At 55.6% G+C, this 16,318-nt stretch overlaps 1 protein-coding gene across 1 annotated transcript in view; it reads right to left on the reverse strand.

Moving 5' to 3' along the window:
- The window catches only part of COL23A1 (collagen type XXIII alpha 1 chain), a 348,083-nt gene that overhangs the window by 23,370 nt on the left and 308,395 nt on the right, over positions 1-16,318 (reverse strand). Inside the window, exons 6-11 of the mRNA XM_030808513.1 lie at positions 10,861-10,887; positions 9,348-9,374; positions 7,925-7,951; positions 3,931-4,047; positions 1,907-1,942; positions 1,435-1,461 (exon numbers count right to left, since the gene is read on the reverse strand). Of these exons, the coding sequence (XP_030664373.1) occupies positions 1,435-1,461; positions 1,907-1,942; positions 3,931-4,047; positions 7,925-7,951; positions 9,348-9,374; positions 10,861-10,887 (261 nt within the window). The remainder of the gene's footprint in view (positions 1-1,434; positions 1,462-1,906; positions 1,943-3,930; positions 4,048-7,924; positions 7,952-9,347; positions 9,375-10,860; positions 10,888-16,318) is intronic.

Consider the following 16,318-nt stretch of genomic DNA (forward strand, 5'->3'; position numbering starts at 1 on the left):
TAAACTGTGGCTTATCATTAAATAGGTAATAAACCCAGACATGGACTATCATTCAGTGCTAAAAAGGAATGAGCTGTCAAGCCATGAAAAGACATGGATGAAAGGTCAATGTGTATTACTAAGTGAAAGAAGCCGATCTGAAAAGGCCACACACTGTCTGATTCCAACTAGATGACACTCTGGGAAAGGCAAAACTATGGAGATAGTGAAAAGAGATCAGTGGTGGCCGGGCACGGTGGCTCATGCCTGTAATCCCAGCACTTTGGGAGGCTGAGGTGGGTGGATCACCTGAGGTCAGAAGTTCGAGGCCAGCCTGACCAACATGGTGAAACCCCATCTCTACTAAAAATACAAAATTAGCCAGGTGTGGTGGCGGACGCCTGTAATCCCAGCTACTTGAGAGGCTGAAGCAGAAGAATCGCTTGAAACCAGGAGGCAGAGGTTGCAGTGGGCTGAGATTGTGCCATTGCACTCCAGCCTGGGCAACAAGAGCGAGACTCCATCTCAAAAAAAAAGATAAAACATCAGTGGTGTCAGGGGCTAGGGAGAACGAGGGATGAACAGGCAGAGAACAGAGAATGTTTAGGGCAGGGTAAATACTCCATGATACCACCGTGGTGGATACTTGTCAACACACATTTGTCCAAATCCAGAGTGTACCACAGCAAGAGTGAACCCTAATGTAAACTATGGCATCTGGGTGATGGTGATCTGTCCATGCAGGTGAATTATCTGTAACAAGTGGGGGATGTTCACAGTGGGGGAGGGGGATATGGAAACTCTGTACTTTCTGTTTAGTTTTGTTGTGAAACAAAAACTGTCCTAAAAATAAAATCTATTTGGGCCACAGGTACAGTGGCTTACACCTGTAATCCCAGCATTTTGGGAGGCCGAGGTGGGATGATCACCTGAGGTCAGGAGTTCGAGACTAGCCTGACCAACATGGTGAAACCCCGTTTCTCCTAAAAATACAAAAAATTAGCTGTACATGGTGGCACACACCTGTTGTCCCAGCTACTCAGGAGGCTAAGGCAGGAGAATTGTTTGAACCCAGGAGTTGGAGGCTGCAGTGAGCTGTGATCGTGCCACTGCATTCCAGCCTAGGCGACAGTGAGACTCTGCCTCAAAAGAATAGAAAATAAAAAAAAAAAAAAAGGAAAATCTATTTGAAACAAAAAAGCTAACATGTTTTATGATTCAACCCTCGCAAACTCAGTGTGAAAAAGGCAGGAAAGGTTTACTGTGCCTCCATTTAACAGATGAGTAAACTGAGGCCCAGAGAGATGCAGTAACTTGCCCATGGTCCAGGAATTTGATCTCCTGACCCTACTGCCTTGGCTTCACTGGGGCTGGGGGGGAAGAGATAGGAGGTGGTGGTGGGGGAGTCGATCCCACCAGATCTGGGGAGGGGCATGGGGAATGAGGAGTACTCACCTTGGGCCCTGGGGGTCCCTTTGGGCCCTGGAACAAGAGAAGAGAAGGTGTTAAATGTCACACTGGAGGCTGCTCCCGGGCCTGTCCTTCTTAGCATCCTGGCTTTGTCAAAGGTGACACCAATCCCAGAGAGAAGCAGGCTGGGCTGCCCACCCTGGGCCTGACTCCTCAAGCCTGGGACAGCTTCTGCATTAGGGCTCAGGTGGTGGCAAGTGGACCGCAGCCTCCGCACAGGAATGTGGAGTTACTGGAATCCCCCGGCTGGTGCCTCACCCAGCCATTTCCCCAGGGTGGGTGGAGGGGCAGGTGCACAGGGGGGTGCACACACATGCAGACATGTACATGCAGAGGTGCACGCACACACACACACACACGTGCGTGTGACCCTGTCGGCGTGTGTGGGATAGGGGCTTCCAGGTCTGGGAACCACGGTCCTGCCAGCCCAGGCCTCTGGAATGCCCTGGATACTGACCGTCTCGCCGTCTTGTCCGGGCTCTCCTTTGGGGCCCTGAGGAAGTGTGAAGGGACAGCAGTGAGGGATGCAGGTTGTCACATTGAACTGAGCCCAAATCTCAGGCCAGACCGCAGGCTGAGGCTCTAAGTACATTATCTTATTTCATTCTCACCAAACCTGAAGAGCGAGTATCACTGTCCCCACTCCACAGATGAGAACGTTAGGCTGGGGAAGCCACTGGCCTGGTGTGACAAGCAATGGATGAGCCAACTGAGCAGCTGTCCTGGGGGACCCTGGTGGCAGTTTGGTGGGGGGATCCATCTGACTGGGGGGGACCCTGGTGACAGTTTGGTGGGGGGACCCATCTGACTGGGGGGGAATCTGGTGGCAGTCTGGTGGGGGGATCCATCTGACTGGGGGGGAACCTGGCAGCAGTCTGGTGGGGGGATCCATCTGAATGGGGGGAACCTGGTGGCAGTTTGGTGGGGGGATCCATCTGAATGGGGGGAACCTGGTGGCAGTTTGGTGGGGGGATCCATCTGACTGGGGGGAACCTGGTGGCAGTTTGGTGGGGGGATCCATCTGACTGGGGGGACCCTGGTGGCAGTTTGGTGGGGGGATCCATCTGACTGGGGGGGACCCTGGTGGCAGTCTGGTGGGGGGATCCATCTGACTGGGGGGGAACCTGGCAGCAGTCTGGTGGGGGGATCCATCTGAATGGGGGGAACCTGGTGGCAGTTTGGTGGGGGGATCCATCTGAATGGGGGGAACCTGGTGGCAGTTTGGTGGGGGGATCCATCTGAATGGGGGGAACCTGGTGGCAGTTTGGTGGGGGGATCCATCTGAATGGGGGGAACCTGGTGGCAGTTTGGTGGGGGGATCCATCTGACTGGGGGGAACCTGGTGGCAGTTTGGTGGGGGGATCCATCTGAATGGGGGGAACCTGGTGGCAGTTTGGTGGGGGGATCCATCTGAATGGGGGGAACCTGGTGGCAGTTTGGTGGGGGGATCCATCTGAATGGGGGGAACCTGGTGGCAGTTTGGTGGGGGGATCCATCTGACTGGGGGGAACCTGGTGGCAGTTTGGTGGGGGGATCCATCTGAATGGGGGGAACCTGGTGGCAGTTTGGTGGGGGGATCCATCTGACTGGGGGGAACCTGGTGGCAGTTTGGTGGGGGGATCCATCTGACTGGGGGGAACCTGGTGGCAGTTTGGTGGGGGGATCCATCTGACTGGGGGGAACCTGGTGGCAGTTTGGTGGGGGGATCCATCTGAATGGGGGGAACCTGGTGGCAGTCTGGTGGGGGGATCCTTCTGACTGGGGGAGAACCTGGTGGGGGGATCCATCTGACTGGGGGGACCCTGGTGGCAGTCTGGTGGTGGTGTAGGCTCCACACTGAAGGGAAGGACAGACTGGGGTTTCTGGGTTAGGGAAAGGGGTAGTAGGATGGGGCCTGGCCTCCAGACTTTGGAGACCCTGGGAGGAAAGCTGAGGCTGAGATACTATTGGGGGGCACGAGGGGAGGGGCTGATAAAGGTCTGCAGAGACAGTGTCCCCAGAAGGGTCTCAGGCTCAGGGTTGAGTCAGGATTGGGACTGGGATTGCAACTGAGCTCAGCTTAGGGTCTCTGGGTCTGTCTGAGGTTAGAGTTAGGTTGGGAGTCAGGGTCAGAGTCTGTAAGGTTCAGAGTTAGGGTCTGAATTGGGGGCGTAGAGCAGGATTTGGGAATGAGTTAGAGGTCAAGGTCTTGATTGGGATCAGAGACCCAGTTAGTGTTAGATTTAAGGTTCGAATGGGATTAAGGGTCTGGGTTGAGGTTAGGGTTGGGTTTGGGTATGGGGTCAGGGTCAGGATCAGGATCTGAATTGGGGCTGGATGTCGGTTGGAGTTAAGTTTGGGCCCAGGTTTAGTGTCTGGATTGGGGTTAAGGCTGGCGTGGGGTCTGCACTAGAGATGGGGATGGGGATGGGGCTGGCTCTGGAGTCAGGATTTGGGGTTTTGGTCAAGTCCTGGGTGGCCCAACTCCAGGCCCTCTCTTACCGCTGGGCCTTGTGCTCCCCTGGGGCCGTCTTTCCCAGTGTCGCCAGGAGGGCCCCGGGCCCCAGGAGGTCCAGGGGGCCCCGGAGGCCCAGCAGCTCCATCTTGTCCTTGGTCTCCCTGAAACAGATGGGGCTTGGCATGACTCTGAGGGGGAGGGGGTCCAGCCTCCAGAGAGAGGCTCCCTCAGATGGGCAGCCCCACGCCATCCCCTCCCCAGCCCTTGGGGCAGGCTCAAAGCGGGGGACTTTGTTATTTGGCCTTTTGCCACTTATTGGGGGCTGCACGAAGGAACAGGTCCCCATACCTTGGTGTAAGAGGCCCTACAGGACCTTTTACATGCCAAGGAATGTGCCAGCTCTCCAGTGCCTGAAGCCCAGATCCAAGGAGAGAGATGGCACACGCTGCATGTGGGACAGGGCATGTGTGTCCAGCTGCCCCCTCTTCATTCTAGAATGGGGTCTGAGTGTCTCCTGAAGGACCTTCCTGGTTGGTCAACTCCTGCTTCATTTTAAGTATGGAGGGGCACTCTTGGGCATTTATCCTTGTTCGCAGCTGCTTTATTAGTAACAGCCCCAAACTGGAAACTAATCCGAAAGTCCTTCGGTAGGTGGAAGGTTAAGGAGCTGGAGTACATCCACATCATGGAACACAACTCCGCAATCAACCCAAAGGGACAGGCCACGACACATGCAACACCTCAGATGCATCTCAGGAGAATTATGCTGAGTGAAAAAAGTCCATCTCAAAAGCTTAATACTGTGTGGTTGTATCTACGTAACACTCTTGAAATGGCGACATTAGAGAGAGGGACAGCCCATAATGGCTGCCAGGCATTAGGGATGGGGGGATGAAGGTGATTGTAACTACAAAAGAACAGCATGAGGGACCTTTGTGTGCTTACACACATCGACAAGTGTGTTACAATTGCACAGAACTAAACACACAAATGAGTGTGTGTACAGCTGGGGGCATCTGAATAAGGTTGGTGGATTGTATCAATGTCAATTTCCTCTTGTGAGATTGTACTACAGAGATGCAAGATGTCACCTCACCGTTGAGGGAGACTGGATGAAGGGTACACAGGTGTTATTCACTACAATTACATGTAAATCTACAATTATCTCAAAATAAAAGTAAAAAAAAAAAAAAAGATGATGATGAAGGGCCACACAGTTTCTCTCATGCAGCACTAAATCCCCAACTTTAGGACTTGATGTTAGTACCGGGTCAGACCTCAGGCAGCCAGAGCCCCACCTCATGGCCCAACCCGAGAGGAAGGAAGATCACTGACTGGCTCCTACCCACTGCCCCAGCAGTGCCCACCCTGCACTGGCACAGGGTGGAGCCACAGGAACGGAGTATACCCAGGCCATGGTGCCAGTGGCTCCCAACCTTCTTGTAACAAAGAAAGGAAGACCTAGCACTAAGCTAGCAAGAATATCCCGAAGAGTTTTTTTTTTTTTTTTTTTTTTTTTTGAGATAGAGTCTCTCGCTCTGTCGCCCAGGCTGGAGTGCAGTGGCGCAATCTTGGCTCACTGCAACCTCCACCTCCCGGGTTCAAGCGATTCTCCCGCCTCAGCCTCCCGAGTAGGTGGGATTATTATTATTATTTGTATTTTTAGTACAGACGGAGTTTCACCATGTTGGCCAGGCTGGTTTCGAACTCCTGACCTCAAGTGATCTGCCCACCTTGGCATCCCAAAGTGCTGGGATTACAGGCGTGAGCCACCGCACCCGGCTGAAGATGATCTTACTCAACCTTTGTGATGAGTCGGCCAGTTCACTGTTATTGTCCCATTTTACAGATGGAATGGCTGGGGTGGGGGATCATTTGCCCAGGGTTACAGAGCTAGGGAAGGCAGAGCCTCCTCTCACTGCCAAGGCACGTGGTCCCTTTGAGACACTTCTTTTCATCCACAGATGTTCCCTGATCTGAAATAGCTCACCTCTCTAGCAAACTGCACTTAACACAGATTCACTTGCTTTCCCAATTAAAAAATCAGCAGAAGTTCTCAACACTCGCCACTCACGTCTTCCCCTCGGTCTGGCAGGGCCAGGGTCCTGATCAAAATGTTATAGCACCAGGCATGGGTGGTGATGGTGGCGGGTAATTCCTGTTTTAATTTGCAATGAAGCAGGAAGAATTTGAAGACACCCCCTTAGCTCCCTGCTGTTCCTTTTATAAAGGGCCTCAGGCTGGGAACTACTGGCCTGCACTCTACTTATTAAGGCAGAAAATGGGCCTGACACTGGAGCAGATCCTGGGAGAGGTTCTTCGGCTCTTTCCCGGCCAGCCCGCCTGCTCCTCCCTCAGGGACTGGATGGCTGAGGTCTAACCCTGCAAATGTGGGGTGAGTTGGGGGTAACACAGCAAGACATCAGGCCCAGACCCCTACTCAGGCAGTCTACCTTGAGGATCCGGCGATTGTACAGGTGATGGTCTCTACTTATAAAGCCCGGATTGAGCCGTGGGAAAACCATCTAGTCAGCAGATAGGTTGTGTGGTCAGAAAGGCAGGAGGTGATTTGAAAAAACACAAGGCTTTTTGAAACCTGGAGGCAAAGCCACTTAACCAAGCCCAGAGAAAGGCAGTTAGGTGATCGGGTGTGCAGACTCCTTCTCCAAGGATGGCCGCTTACCAGCTGGGGGCCATGAGAGATAATGGCAATTGGAGTCTTAAGCCACTACTTTTTAAATTTTTTTTGGAGACAGTCTCGCTCTGTCGCCCAGGCTGCAGTGCTGTGGTGCCATCTCGTCTCACTGCAACCTCTGCCTCCCGGGTTCAAGCAATTCTCTTGCCTCAGCCTCTCGAGTAGCTGGGACCACAGGCGCGCACCTCCACATCCGGCTAATTTTTGTATTTTTAGTAGAGATGGGGTTTCACCATGTTGGTCAGGCTGGTCTCAAACTCCTGACCTCAAGTGATCCACCTGCCTCGACCTCCCAAAGTGCTAGGATTACAGGCATGAGCCACCTCGCCTGGCCATTAAGCCACTAAACTTGTGTGTGTGTGTGTGTGTGTGTTGGGGGGTGGTGTTCCCGATGACTGGGACGCTGGGACCATAGGGAGGGTCTCCGTGTGTTTGTGTGTGTGTGTGTGTTGGGGGTGGTGTTCCCGATGATTGGGACACTGGGACCATAGGGAGAGTCTCCATGAGGAGGGTTGGGGGATTGGGAGGAGATCCACTCTTCATGACCTCTGGGCCTCAGGACTTCCAGTCTGTTGAAGAGAGGGCATCCCCTTTTGGAATATCAGCTCCACACACCCATCAGGAAGCAAGCAGGATTTTTCTCAGCAGCTAAAACTCAGCACGAGCGCCTTCTTTGACTGCAGAGCAATCTCACCAGCTTTATGTGGCCGGCACAGAGCAGCTGTGTTCGTGGGGCTTGGCCTGGCCAGCCCCCTTCCCTGCTCCTGCTCCCAGCTCAGGGCCGCAGAGGTGCAGAGCGGGCGCCCCGCCAGCCGTGACCACAAGCTGCAGCCCCACTGTCTGCACTGCCGCTCCCACTACCTTTTCATTCCCACAACAACCTCTTGGGGTGGGGGCTGTCCCTCCATTCACAGTTGAAGAAACTGAGTCTCAGAGAGCAAAGTGACTTGTTCAGGGATCACTCAGCTGGCAGGTGGCAGAGCTGAGCTTTGAGCTCAGTTCTGCTGACCCCAGAGCCTTCCCTCTTTTTGGGGTGCCGGCTGTCCTCAGGCCGCTCAGTCTCCAGTCTGGGGTCACATGCCAGTCCCACTGTCCAGCATCCACAGTGGTAAGCGTGGAGACCTGGCCATCTTCCAGAGACACTCCACCTGCGCAAGAGGTGGCAGCCCCACAACCCAGGTCCCTGGGGGCTTCCACCGGTGCTATGGGTGGGGAAGAGGTCTCTTGGCCTCTTTCTGTGATGAGCTGCAGGGAGCTGGGACCCACAAGCAGCACCAGTTATGCCTCATTATTACACAAAGCAAACCATGTGGGCAGTGAGGGAGGTCACGCCTGGTTCTTACCCGGGGGCCAAAGTCTCCTGGTGCACCCTGGGAACAAAAGACAGGGAGAGGCATCACCACGGCTTTCACTGTTTCTTCACATTTCCCGTCGGGCATCTGTGCCCAGTGCTTCACAGACATGGTATGACTCAATTCTAACAAAAATAGCAGGCAGGCCCTACTTTTATTTCCATTTCCAATGAGGAAGCAGACACAGTGAGGCCACTTAACCTGCTCAAGGTCACACAGCTAGCAGATCCAGGGCTTGAAGGCAGGTGTTCCCTTATCTAGGGGGCAGCCCCAGCCATTCGAGGCCCTGGATATTGTGGAGCAGAGATAGCCCCTCCCATTGTGTCCTCTGGAAGGGATGGTAATGAGTAAATGTTGCTTTACACGGCCAAGTTTTGGGGCACCGCATTAAGCAGCAATAGACACCAAGACACCAGTTCTTTCTGGTTTCAAAGCTCCTGATGGAATCACTTCTATGACGCGGTGGCATCAGCCAAGGCCGGAGGGAAGGTAATCAGGACACCTGCCACCTGCACTAGTCTGTCATCATTGACGAGAACGTTGAGACCATGACCTCATGCAATCTCTCCTGTGGCTCTGTGAGATTGGTCTTAATTTACAGATGGGGAAACTGAGGCCCACAGAGCCCAGCAACTTGGCCAAGGCCACACAGTTGGTGGTGGAGCTGGAATGCAAAGCCGAGGTTCTGAACACCAGCTCCCATGCCTCCCCACGGCTCCCTCAGCCCTGGTGGTTGGGCGGGAACCCTTCCTGCCCTGGCCTGAGCTGCCAAATCACAGCAGGGCCCATCTGCAGGTCTCACTTCCCATTTCCAAATTCGGAGTTGGGGGTGGACATTGTCCAGCTGTGGGAGCACCCAGCTGGCCCTGGCACACCTAGGCCTGCTCTGGTTCCTCCCCTGATTTTACTGTGGGTAACACAGGTCTCTTCTGTCCCTTTCTGAGGCACTTGGTCCCTGTTTTCTAGGGGGCTTTAGTGCCTGATGGCAGGGAAGCCTTCCTCCCAAGGGGCTGCAGAGATAGCTGTCCGCCATGTCTTCCTGAGGGGTGTCCTCCCCACAGAGAATACCATTAACAGGCATGGTTCAATCCCCCAGCCCTCCTGGCACCCCCCCTTCACCATGAAGTCCTCTGGACACCCGTCATTCTGGGAACACTGGGCCTCTGAGTTTGGTTATGCTTTGGTCCCAGGAGAACTCAAGACTCAACTCTCGGGGCAGGCCGTATTGTGAAATGTAAGCCTTGTAACCATTTTGGAAGGCAGGCACTGTGATTCCCACTCTATAGATGGGGAAACTGAGGCTCTGGGAGGGGCTGTGATGTGCTCAAGGGCACACTGGAACTGGGGTTCGGAGGCAGGTTTCTGGGGTTCTTCACCTGCCTACCGCATCTGCACAGCCTCTGGCATCACTTACCTTTTCCCCTTTCGGGCCTGGAAGTCCCTGGAGAAGGAAAGTGGAGAAAGAACAGGCCTGAGTGAGGCGCCTAGGCTGGCTCCCCTTCTGGCTTCCCTATACCTCTGAGGGCAGAAGGGCCCGTGAGGCTGAGCAGAACTGTGGGCGGCTGAGTGGAAAATTACACACGAGCTGTCAGCCCTCAATGGGAGCTGCCCTGGGTGGCCCAAGGAAGCTCCACACCTCAGTCCTCAGCATGAGGGATATGGGGGAATTGGGGGTGACCAACAAGGGCCCACTGGCATCCTTGCAGCAGAGAAAGGGGCACATGCACTGGCCACTCCTCTCAGAGAGCACACACGGTCGGTCCCCCACTGCTCAGCACCCGCCCTGTCGTTGTCAGTGGGAGACCACTGCCCCCAAGCCATCTTTCTGGAATCTGAGAAGCAGGCAGTAGACAGAGATTCTATCTCCAGAGGCATTCTCTTCTTTTTCCTTTCTTATTTCTTTAAAAAAAAAAAAAGCATTCTCTTCTTTAATGGTAGCAGCTCCTTGGAGTATGGGCTCCATCTGTCCATCCCTGTATGAGTCATCCATCCACCCATCCATCTGTCCATCCATCCATCCATCCATCCATCCACCCACCCATCCATCCATCCATCCATCCATGCATCCACCCACCCACCCACCCACCCACCCATCCACCCATCCATCCATCCACCCATCCACCCACTCATCTATCCATCCATCCAACCATCCATCCAACCATCTACCCATCCACCCACCCATCCATCCACCCACCCATCCATCAATCCATCTATCCATCCATTCATCCACCCATCCACTCACGAATCCATTCATCCATCCATCCACCCGTTCATCTACTATCCATCCATCCACCCATTCCCCCACCAATCCATCCATCCAGTGACCCACCCACCTACCCATCTGCTATCCATCCAACCACCCACCAATCCATCCATCCACCTATCCAGTCAGCATCCATCCATCCATCCATCTATATATCTACCGACTCACCCATCCATCCATCCACCTCAGATTACTTATTTAATTGTGCTTATGTCTCCCTGCATGTTTTGCTCATCTGCTGAGGCTCCTGGCCCAGATGTTGAGAACTCAGCTTGATGCCCACCAGGGCAGTCTTGAGAATATAGCGAGGACACTGTGCCTGTGCCTGCTTGGGAGGGGCTCGCATGCTTTGAGGGCTGACTAGACCCCAGGGACTGTGCCGTCCACAGTTCTCCATAGGTCCATAGCATCCCTTTGAGAGAGGGATTCATGTGCCCACTTGACAGACAAGAAGACTCAGGCTTGGGAGGTGAGGAGGCCTCCCTTGGTCACCGTCAGCAGGTAGTGGAGCTAGATTTGAACTCAATTCTGACACCCAAAAGGCTTCTCTCTGTGCTGAACCAAGTTCCAGTGGCTGCTTCCCTCCAGTGCCTGGTGGTCACTCCTAGCCCCACAGTGGCAGCCCCAGCCCAGGACCCCCTGGAATTGCCCTGTCATCACTTACGGGCTTGCCATCCAAACCCAGGGGTCCCTGGAAAATGAGAGAGAGAGAACACAGGTTACACACGGGGATGACACTTCCTCCATGTCTTATGACCCAGGTGCATTATTCAGTGACAAGAACACAAAGCCTGTGGGAGCCCCGGGTCCGGGTTCAGTCCATGTGGCCTGGGGCTGAGGGAGGGGGAGGCATCTGTGTGTTGTCTGCTACCCAGAATCCCCTCCTCTGACAAGAGAGCCCAGTTCTCCTCTAAAGACCACCCCCCCATCTCAACCCATGGGGTCTGGGTGGGCTGCTGGGGTGGGCACGTGACCGCATTCCCTCCGCCAGGGTGATGGGGTCAGCGATGAGCCTGGGATCCAAGGCGAGCCATGAGCATCTTGCCTGGGACTTAATGGTGGGGCTTTAGGGGCTTTCTTCTGATGGGGCTAAGCCTGGAGCTCCCAAGGACCACCACGTGGCTTGAGAATAAGCCAGCAGGGAGGAAAGCAGAGCTGAGAGACAGACAGAAAGACAGGGTCGAGGGCCTGAAGCTGAAACTACCCCTGCACACATCAGTTTGAGAGCTAATCAATACTTTTGTTTTGCCTTCATTAAGCCAGCTTGAATTGAGTTCCTGTCATTTGTAACTGGCAGAGTCTTGAAGGCTCTTTGAGCTTCCCACATTGCTGCAGCCTTTGCAGACAACAGTAAAGCCAGAGAGAAGCCGAATCACACCAGGGTGGGTCCAGAGAGTGGGGGCACTCAGGGACCTCCAGGCCCCCTGCGGAGTCTGCAGACGGGCAGCTGCACAGCAGCCCGTGCCAGACACCCCTTCCCCTGTCCACCTACCACCCACTCAACAAAGCCTCGCCTGGCTCCCCTCTGTGTGGGAGTGGGGAGGAATCCAGCTGGCAGGGACGCTGGGACCAGGGCCGCCTGGTCTCTGTCAGCCCCCTCTTCCTCCCCACCACTGTCCCCTCACCCTCACATACACTTCACTCTTGGCCGCAGCAACGACGCACACAGTTCCACACTTCTGAACCTTTGCACACACTGTCCACCTGCTGGGCACATCCTTCCCTTCTCTGTCCATCTTCAGCTCAGTTACCTCCTCTTCCAGGAAGGCTTCTAGGGTTTTCTCCTTCCCAGAGTCAGGCCATCTGTCCCTGTTCCCACCACATACATTCTGTCACATGTGACAAGACCTGTTGTTAATGTGGGGTCTGTACAACTCTTCCTCTGTAGAGTCAGGAAAAGGGTCTAATCCCTGTGCCTCTGGTATTGGATGGGGCCTGGCAGGCAGCATGTGCCCGGAAAATGTGTGCGAAGTCAAACCAAGGAAGTATGGCAAGAATGACGATGCTGCAAACGCACGCGCTGCATAGTAGAAAGGGAAGGCGGAGAGGTGGAGAGGTGGAGGCTCTGTCAGCTCCTAGCCGGGAGGGCGCATTGTGGGGACAGTAACGTTGCGGTATTTGGACCTAACAAGTGTGTGTGTCGGGGGGAGGGGAGGGCCCTGTAGGCAAAAGAGAGCAGCCTGGCCAAGGAGGGATGGGGGACCCTGTAGGCGGCGGAGGAGCAGAGGGGCTGCGCTGGCCTCGGCGCCTCTCATTGGCCCCCGACCGGTGGCCTTCACGCAGCCTTCGCTCAGGCTGTCCCTGCCTCTCTGGGCTTCCGCTGGCTGAGGACGGACTCCCGGGCCCAGCATCAGGGTCCTCCATGGCCAGAGCCAGCTTCAGCCATTTGGTCACTCTGCACCCCGTCCGTCCCTGAGCTCTCTGGCTTCTTTTGCATCTTCATCCCTCGGCTCTCTGTTCCCTCTGCCTGGAGTGCCTTCCCTGCGTCTCCAGCTGGTAGGAGGCAGCTCGTCCCCCGGGACAGCCTCCTGCTCTAGGAAGACTTTCCTGGCCTCTGGTTCTGGACACAGCTGGGAGCTGGCCTCGTGCCTGCCAGGTAGGAGGTAAGCTGGTGGCTTCCCTGGCTCAACCTCCAGACTGTCTCGTGTGGAGATGGCCCATCTGCCCATTCCCAGATGGTGTGAGAGTGGCCACTCCATGTGGGGCTTGCGGCCAGGGCCTTGCTGGCTGCAGGAAACCAGGCAGTTCTAAAAATTGGTGTCAGAGTGCTTCTGGCCACCAGTCTTGTGGTCACTGAGGGTTTGGCCATCAGAGTGATGGCCTGGGGACAGCTGGGGTCCCAGAAGAGTGGGAGTGGGGGCATTCCAAGGTCTTGGGGATTCAGGCCCTGGGGGCCCCAGGTCAGGGCCTCAGCCCCCATCACAGGTGTAGTTCTAGTCCTTGCCATGAGCCTCCCCGGAGCTGCCCTAGCTGGACAGTGTCCTCTTGCCAGCTCCTAGCTGTCCTGATCCTGGGGTCCACACCCCCAGGCCTTCTGCCCTCAGTAGTACACTAAATTTGGCTCTGCCCCTTGTCCCCCTACCCCTCGACCCAAGCCCTGCTGGGTGTCCTCAAGGTCACGTTCCACTAGGCATCCCCACCCTGGACTCCTCCCCCGGGCCTGACCCCACACACATGGCCGCCAGTCCTTCCTGGGTCTCTTCAAGGAGCTCTTCATGGCCCCCACTCGGTCTCAATCACACAGCAACCCTGTAAGGTACATGTCATCATCCCCACCTTACGGAGAAGGAAACTGAGGCCCAGTGAGGGGAAGACCTTGCTTAAGGCCATGCAACTGGAGAGGTCTGGGCCCTGGGTCTCCATCCTGTCTGCACCGCAGGCCCCTGCCGTGGTGCTGTCTGGCCTCCCGGCCACTCTCTCCTGCTCTAGGCCTTGCATACCTCTGTTAAATCCTCCCTGCTCCCAAGGCCCCCTGGATGTGAAGCACGCAGAGCCACAGGGCTCTGCCTTTCTAGAAGTGCCCGTGGAAGGGAGCCCAGGCTGTCCCCTTGGCCTCAACCCCAGAGGGAGCATCTCAGTGCTGCCGGCTGTTTCTGGAAGTGTCCACCGACTGGACCTTATTATGGCCGCAGGCCTCCTGCCTCCTGAGCTGGATGCTGCCCTCTGTCAAGCTAGGACTATTCCTGGGGGGTCACTGATGGTGCAGATTTTGGTCCCCAAGGCTTCTTTCTGATGTGTGAGAAGCCCCGTCTGTGACAGAAAACCAATTTTCACACCACAGACCCCGCCTGTATTTGTGATCACAGGGCTCTGGGAGTTTTTACAAGTGAATTCAGTTTGTAGCTTCCTGATAGAGTCAGAGGGTGCAGTGTGCACAGTGCTCTTGGGAGTCCCCACCAAGGGCTGAAGGGAAGTCAATTCCAATTCTCGGAAGCCGAGCTGGTGCCTGCACTGGCACTGAAGCTCCCTGTGTGAAAACTGACAGAGCAGACGGGGCTGGGCCAGCCCCTGGGACAGAGCCGACCCACAGCCAGGATGACACCCAGGCAAGAAAGCTGTGCCCAGGCCCCCGAGCTCTCTGTGTGGGGCAGTGGCTGACCTTGGAGAAGCTGCTGGGTGCGTACGGTCACTGAGGAGGGGACTCCCAGGTGGGCCAGGAAGGAGCAGCCTGGGGCTTTGGAGTCAGATTCACTGACCTGGCTTAGGGATGTGGTTCTGACCTCCCCTCCTATCCTGGGGAAGTTGGGCCTGCCCTCTGGGTTGGAGGACCCTGGGCTGTGAACCTCCAGGGGATGGACCCTGCCCACAGTTACCCTACAGAATGCCTTTCCCAAACTGGTGTCCCACAGCACACTGCCCTGCAGGGTGCCAACAGGCTTGCCTGGAGACAGGGGTTCCACGGTTGAGTAAGTTTGAGAAACACTGGGTTACACTCTGTGGAATAGGTTTCTTTCCTGCAGGGCTGTCTGAGCCATCATTTTACTTTGTGGGTCTTTAAAAGGACAGTGCTCCTTCCACCCCTGCAATGGGCTCAGTGGACTCAGCCTCAATGGACTCAGTGCCTGGCTGAGTCATAGCAAAGCAACTGAGGCGTGAGGCTGTGCAGACCATCTACAAACCAAGTGTTTCTACTGGTGGAGCGGGGGCTGAGCCCGGCTCTGGGTGCGCTTGAGAGGAGGACAAGCGCCTCAGGGAAGGGCCTGGGGCTGGTCTGAATGGAGCCAAGGAATGCATGGGGTGGGGGGTGTGGTCAGGCTGGACAAAGGCATGGCAGGGCAAGTGTCCAAATGTCTAAGCCCGAGGGAAGTCCTTCTGAGCAGAATGATGGCTGTTCTGAGCAGCTGGGCGGTCTGGAAGGGCAGAGCCCCAGACTGGGCGGGGGCATGCCTTGGGTGGTGGTTGGCGGCGGGGTGGGGGGTCTCTCCTATCCAGGCAGCCCTCCCCTGCCCCAGACCATAGGGCACTGGCCATCAGCTGCCCTGTTCCTCTCCCAGCATCTCCCATAGAAGGAGTGGGAAGGAAAGTAGCTCGGGGAGGTTTACCACCAGCTCACAGAGCGAAGGCCAGGGCTCAGCCTTGCAGGGCCCAGGTTCAAATCCCTCCCGAGCCTGAGCTTCCTCATCGATGGATGCCACAGCACTGTCCCCTGAGCCTGAGCTTCCTCATCGATGGATGACACAGCACTGTCCCCTGAGCCTGAGCTTCCTCATCGATGGATGACACAGCACTGTGCCTGGAGATGCTCGTGACCGTCCAGCTCGCTCCCCCGCCTGATCAAAGCCCTTGAATCCACCAGAGGTTTTCAATGCCTTCTGCCCTCTGAGAAACCCCACAGCTGTTTACAAGCCTTGGTTCTGCTTTCAATCACTCTTTCCCCGTGGAGACCAGCCGGGCTCCAGGATGTTTCCGGATGTGTGAGAAACAAACAAAGCTCTGGGCTGCACATGAGCAGCAGGCCAGGCGGCCAGCTGTCCTGGGACCCTGGATGGGCAGCCCTCCCCCAGCCCTGGTGCTGCCTCAGTCCCTTGCCCTGCTCAGGGACCGGGGTGTCCCTGAGCCTCAGTTTTCTCATTTGTGAAATGCAGGTCATACCATTCTCCTCTCAAAGAACAAGTTCAAATTGGGTCCCGGGTCAGTGGCCTTTGTTTCCCAGACCAATGCAAGATGTGAGGCCCCACGGTCAAGCAGACACCGGATTAGGGTTTGCCCTGGCCCTGGGGGACAGTGCTGGGAGCGACCCGTGTGTGGCCTTCCAAGAGGCCAGCAGCAGGACCCTGGACGGTGCCGCTGGCTCTGCCACCTGTGAAGCTGAGGCTTTGCTCTCTCCCTCCCTCAGCCTGTTGCGTATTTCCTAAGCCGGGTTCACAGAGCCATCTTTTGAGGCATATTAACAAGTGTTGAAACCATCCCTATAAACGTTATAAAGTTAATTAGGGAAGAAGGGAGGGGGAGGAACAAAAATAAACCAAGCTTGCGGCACACTCAGCACCATCATGAGGTCAGCGTGCTCCCTGACCCCTTCTCGGAACTGTTTTCCTGCTGCCTCAGAATCACGCAGGTTCTCTTACAGGGTCATGGTTCCCCCTAACTGCTCTGTAGATGCCAATTTGAACGTAAAAAAC

The sequence above is a fragment of the Nomascus leucogenys genome, unplaced genomic scaffold, assembly GCF_006542625.1.
Source record: "Nomascus leucogenys isolate Asia unplaced genomic scaffold, Asia_NLE_v1 Super-Scaffold_3019, whole genome shotgun sequence".
NCBI lineage: Eukaryota > Metazoa > Chordata > Mammalia > Primates > Hylobatidae > Nomascus > Nomascus leucogenys.